The 5,728-nt window shown below is 49.2% G+C and overlaps 1 protein-coding gene across 1 annotated transcript; it reads left to right on the forward strand.

The window, feature by feature from the left end:
• The first annotated feature begins 986 nt into the window (after positions 1–986).
• On the forward strand, positions 987–5,123 carry LOC119274394 (beta-1,2-xylosyltransferase XYXT1-like). Its single transcript, XM_037555089.1, has 5 exons — positions 987–1,348; positions 1,444–1,506; positions 1,660–1,758; positions 1,930–2,019; positions 3,807–5,123. Exons 1-5 carry the CDS (start codon positions 1,201–1,203, stop codon positions 4,985–4,987), a joined length of 1,581 nt encoding a protein of 526 aa, XP_037410986.1. The 5' UTR covers positions 987–1,200; the 3' UTR covers positions 4,988–5,123.
• Positions 5,124–5,728: the final 605 nt, after the last annotated feature.

The raw sequence follows: 5,728 nt of genomic DNA on the forward strand, positions 1-5,728 counted from the left end.
CAAGGCCAGCCCGTCGTATATGTGGAAGTCGAGGTGCGGTGGTGGTCCATGATGCCGATGCTCTCCATCCGTGCCGGGGTGCCGAAGACTTTGACAAGAAGGCGAGCGAGCTGGCGTCATGCACATGCAGCTGCGCCCATGTCGGCTTCCGGTCATCCGCCCCAGCATGCTCGCCCGTCGTCTACAACAATACAATCACCTTGGCATGGCTACCAGCCGCCCGTGCTCATTGGACACAACATGTAGATTGTAGATCATGTGAGTTATTTGACGAAATGCACGCACATAGGGCGGTAGCTAGGCTAGGAGACCACGACTCTCATGGCCGGGACGCAGGTGACGCACCACGACATGTTGTTTGCAGGTAGAGTACATGCATGGTGCTGGCATTTTCGCCATGGACGTGGTAAGGGCTCAAGGGTGGCAGCCCATACGGATGGCACCTTCGTCGGCGTCGAAGGCAGCAGGGAGCCGAGCAACGCCAAGTCACCTTGGTGGCGCAGCAGGAGAAGCACGTCGCCGGCCTATCACGCGGCCATGTGCATGCTGCAGCAACCGGTGGACTGCGCGGTATTGACGAAACTATCCGAAACAGTCAAAACCATGCATCTCATCAGTAAAACCATCTAAAGCGGTATCAGGGACTAAAATTATCCGGTTTAAGAAGTTGAGGGACTACGTTTTATTGGTTTTGAAGTTAAGGGACCATTTCTATACTTTGGATATAGTTGAGGGACGAAAAATATACTTATGCCAAAATAAAATAAACCAGCGACGTGCCTAAGTACAGGCAGATCACGGGCCCGGCCAACCGCCCAATGATAGGCCGACATCACCAGTCACGAGCAACTAACCAACCAGCCTCGCCGCCGGTCAACCGCCGGTGCAAATTCGTGGCTCTCCGAGGGGCGCAACTGCAAAAGGTGCCACCTGGTCAGATGGGTACAAAAGCGAGCAGCAGCCTGAAGCCAAGTCCTACACCGCCACACCTCCTCGCCTGCTTTCTGTCCCCGTCTCTCTTCTATCTCCATGTAAAGTTGAGACGTCGACGAAGAAACAGGAGGCGGAGGAAGAAACAAAGAAAGCTCGACCGTGTCGCCGGGCTCGTGCGCGGTGCCGGAACAGGTTGTCGTCGGCGTCGCACGAGAGGATTGCCTGTTGTGTACGCGTCGAGGTGCCGGAGGGACAGAGGAGGAGGAGATGGGCGCCGGCGAGGGGAAGCAGGGGAAGGGGCTTGTGAGGAGCTGGGCGCAGAGGTACCTCAACCTCGGCTTCGTCGCCGGCTTCCTGCTCGTGCTCCTCACCTACATCGTCGTCACCCAGCAGTTCGCCATCACCTCCCCCGACGGTACGTTAGACGATCAACGGCCAAACTCTATTCTCTCTGGTCTAGCACGTCGCTCAACTGTTCCATTGGTTAATTCCCTATATGTACATCTGCAGCTGTCCCCACGATGACGCCGCACCGGAAGCAGGCGATCAGCGCCCCCGGCGCCGGCGTAACAGGTGAGGAATTCGATCCATGTACTACCTGTTATACTATCTGTTATTAAGAAAGTCAACATGTCGGGAACATGGATCAACCCGCACGTAGGTGTCTCCGGTGTCTCCGCCCCCGCTTTTTTATTGATCTGATGGCGCCATGGTAATATAATCCAGGGACGCCGGAGGGTCGAGTTGAGGAGAAGGCTGAGACGAAACCTGTCGATGCTTCTTCCGGGGATGAAACTCCTAAGGAGGAGCAGCAACAACAACATGGTAAATACATACATGTACTCCGGTTACAAACTGCTTCAGACTTCAGCAGTGGCATATAGGAGTAGTATACTCGTGCCTTCTTCTTTCTAGTAGAACGGTTGATCTCTACCTGCACTTTCGAATGAATTGATGGATGGAACAATGAACGAAAGCGAGCCGTTGTTTTGCCAGATGCGGAGCCGGAATGGAAGAAGCCGGAAGACACGGTGGCGACGGAGGAAGAGCCCCCCAAAAGAGACGACACCGCTGCCGAACCGCTCGGTAAGTCCAATATTCGTTACCCTAATTAAACAAGCAGAATTAATGTGCTGTGATGTGATGACGCATTCGTTCCTACTAGGAAATATATAAATGTCTTGATTCGATTAGCTTTCGGACGTATGTATACGTACGTGCCTGGCTACTAGTATGTACTCCCTCTGTAAATTAATATAAGAGCGTTTATATCACTAAAATAGTGATCTAAACACTCTTATATTAGTTTACGGAGGGAGTAGTATGTTTGGACCATCATTCATGTTTGTTTTTCATGATCTTTTATCAAACTAGGCAATTGCCATATTTTAAGCTGGGCCCCTCAACTGTGAAAACCATCTGCATTTTGTCCCTTGTTCCACTCGGACCTGTTTTGATAATGACGTGGCACCAGCTTCGCACACATGCATGCATGATGCATGGCAGCCCACTCCCAGCAAGCTATTTTCCTTACAAAAAGGGGAAGAGTCGATGTAAATATTCTAGTAATTGAATTACTGAAAATATGCATGATGAATTTATATTTATAAAAGAAAAAGAGCAAAGAGCATACTTTGGGAAGCTATATATGAAATTCCTGGGATTCTCGATACACTAGGTTTGCTTTCTCACTCTGTTTCATTTCCAAAATATTCATATTTTTTCTATAACTTTTGTTTATTATTATGTCATTCTTTTCTAAAATTGTGGTTACATACTTCACTTTTCCAACTTTACGTTTCCACCCTGTTTTCTATTAAATCTTCATTTATTCCTACTAAATTTTCATTTAAAACTTGTAGTCTCCAAACAAATAACATTTACATATTTATGTCCTATTTAAAAAAATATTTTCCCTCTATTTTATTCAGTTGAATTGAGTTTTTTAAAAAAGTATGCTTTTCCCGAATAATTTTCAACAGGACATCTCACCAAGTGTTGACCACTTTGGGGAATTTAGGGACTTTTGTGTTGAAATGTTCTAGCATCAGACCTAACAATACCAAACCATGTATATGTATGAGAAAAGTCTAGGATAAAGAAATTTTGCCACTCAAGGGACTTCAGAAACCGCTGACTGTTTTGCCACTCAAAAGGACCAAAATTTTCTGGTAGGCAACGAACACAGACTTTAGCAATAGTCTGAGGGGCCAAACATATGAATATTTGTATTATGAAAAGATATGAGTTTGTGCATAAATATGTTTGCTATTCTTCTACTCCATCCATCCCAAAATAAGTGTCTCAACTTTGTACTAGCTCTAGTATAAATTTGTATTAAGCTCAAGACACTTATTTTGGGACGGAGGAAGTATTTAACAACCTTCGTTAACATCAATGTTGTGTGGTCTGGACTCTGGTTGCAGCAAGAGAAATGCAGTTTCAGTTTTGTCATTGACGTGAAACACATCAAATAAATTGGAACTCATCTGATTTAGTTCCATGTGAAACACATCTAAGTATTGCACATCTAAGTCCTGTGTCATTGATTGTGCGAAGATTCATGTGGAGTCTTGTCGCCGACACCGAACACATCAAATTAATTGGAACACATCTTTCATGATTTAGTTCCATGAGAAACACATCTAACTATTGCACATATAAGTTTTATGTCACTGATTACGCAAAGATCCATGTGTGCAATAACTATGAACCATCCAGATGTGCCAGACCCTATTCTTATTTCTCAGTACATGTTCAACAAAACGGTTGATTAATCACTCCTTTTCCTGATCTGTATTTTCATTATCTTTTTCACAAGGAAATGCTTCATGATTTATGAACCTTTTACTCATTTTTGTGGTGCTGAACAGACAACGGCAAGGTGGTGTGTACCACGGAGGGCCCCTTCTCCGACACGTGCGACGTCTTCGGTGACGTCCGGACCAACGGCACAGCTCACACCGTCACCCTCGTCCCAGCGACCGAGACGGAGAGCCGGGAGTGGAAGATTCAGCCCTACGTCCGCCGTGGCATGTCTGGCATCTCGGAGGTCACAGTGACGCAGCTCGACTCGACCTCCGCGGCATCCCCGGCGCCGGCGTGCACGGTGACGCACCGCGTCCCGGCCATCGTGTTCGCGCTCGGTGGGCTAACAGGCAACTACTTCCACGACTTCAGCGATGCGCTGGTGCCACTATTCGTGGCGTCACGGCGATATGGCGGCGAGGTCCAGCTATTGGCCAGCAACATCCAGCCATGGTGGCTCGGCAAGTACGAGGCCGTGGTGAGACGGCTGTCCAAGTACGACGTCGTGGACCTCGACCATGATGATCAGATCCGGTGCTTTCCGAGCGTCACTGTCGGGCTACGCATGCACAAGGAATTCGACATCGTGCCGGAGTTGGTCCCCGGCGGCGCCCCCCTCTCCATGGTCGACTTCACCGCCTTCCTCCGCGAGACCTACACCCTGCCCCGCGCCGCGCCCATCAGTTTGATGAAGGGCATCAGCCCGCCGGAGGACCAGGAAAAGAGAAAACCGCGGTTGATGCTGCTCCACCGGGGCCACTACCGAAAGTTCGTGAACGTGCCTGAGATCGTGAAGGCGGCGGAGAAGGCCGGGTTCGAGGTGTCCATCGCCGACCCGCGGTTCGACGTGCGAGTGGAGGAGCTGGCCCGGTCGGTGAACTCGTTCGACGTGCTGCTGGGCGTGCACGGCGCCGGGCTGACCAACGCCGTGTTCATGCCCACGGGGGCGGTGGTGATCCAGGTGGTGCCGTACGGGAACCTAGAGCACATGGCGAAGGTGGACTTCGGCGACCCCGTGGCGGACATGGGGCTCCGGTACCTCGAGTACAGCATCACGGCGGAGGAGAGCACGCTGCTGGAGATGCTGGGGCCGGACCACCCCGTGATCAAGGACCCCGAGTCGGTGCACCGGAGTGGGTGGGACAAGGTCGCCGAGTACTACCTCGGCAAGCAGGACGTGCGCGTTGACGTGGAGCGCTTCGCGCCCACGCTTGCTCTGGCCATCGAACATCTTCGACAGAAGTAGAAAATTGCATGGGCCACCGACAATTCGTTTTTTTTTTTGGTTGGTACAGTTTCGGGGCATTCTATGGCCTCTGAATTTGGTGGAGCATACATACATAGAAGAATTGCTGGTATATTGGTTGATTTATTTACCTCAAGTGAATAGAAAAATTAACTTGTTTCAGTAAATGCAATGTGTTTGGTAAGGAGTTACTGAACTAAGCAAGAGGTTTTTAAACTTCACACCACACCAAAACTCAACGAAAAGTAGCATTGGAAGCTGTTAATACATCGTTTTTGCTACTCACATGAGAATTAGTCAAGTCTCTCAACTACGGAACCATTTTGTTAATTATATGTGCTCTTTTCTTCCTACTGCCAAAAGGTTTTCACACCTGTATAGGTTGGATTACTATAAAACCAAAATTGTTGGCAAAGTGGTAGCAAAAAGGCTTCGTGAACAATATCCAACCGCGAACCAACCTGTGGTTGGATGGTTAGAGAGACTGCGGTGTCCCCAGCCCACTAAAGTTCAATTTCAAGATGATATGCCGGTTCAGTCGTTCGGAAGTGCTCATAAGGATAGAGTATGCATGTGTGCGTTCATAGAGGTGAGTGTATGCGCGAGCGCGTGTATATGAGCGCTTGCGTCTGTATTGTGTTAAAAAACAATATCCAACCATGTGCCGCATTGTTCGTGATAGAATTTCACCCATATCCACTCGCATTTCTCGCCGCCGGCCACCCCTATCCGCGACCCCGG

Source organism: Triticum dicoccoides, chromosome 3B (assembly GCF_002162155.2).
Source record: "Triticum dicoccoides isolate Atlit2015 ecotype Zavitan chromosome 3B, WEW_v2.0, whole genome shotgun sequence".
NCBI classification, from domain to species: Eukaryota; Viridiplantae; Streptophyta; class Magnoliopsida; order Poales; family Poaceae; genus Triticum; species Triticum dicoccoides.

What these genes read in the sequence shown, in the direction of transcription:
- LOC119274394 (XM_037555089.1), top strand. Translation starts at nt 1,201, where the DNA reads ATGGGCGCCGGCGAGGGGAAGCAGGGGAAGGGGCTTGTGAGGAGCTGG. An exon ending in CGCCATCACCTCCCCCGACG is followed by an intron (nt 1,349 to 1,443) that starts GTACGTTAGACG and finishes GTACATCTGCAG; the next exon opens with CTGTCCCCACGATGACGCCG. An exon ending in CCCCGGCGCCGGCGTAACAG is followed by an intron (nt 1,507 to 1,659) that starts GTGAGGAATTCG and finishes AATATAATCCAG; the next exon opens with GGACGCCGGAGGGTCGAGTT.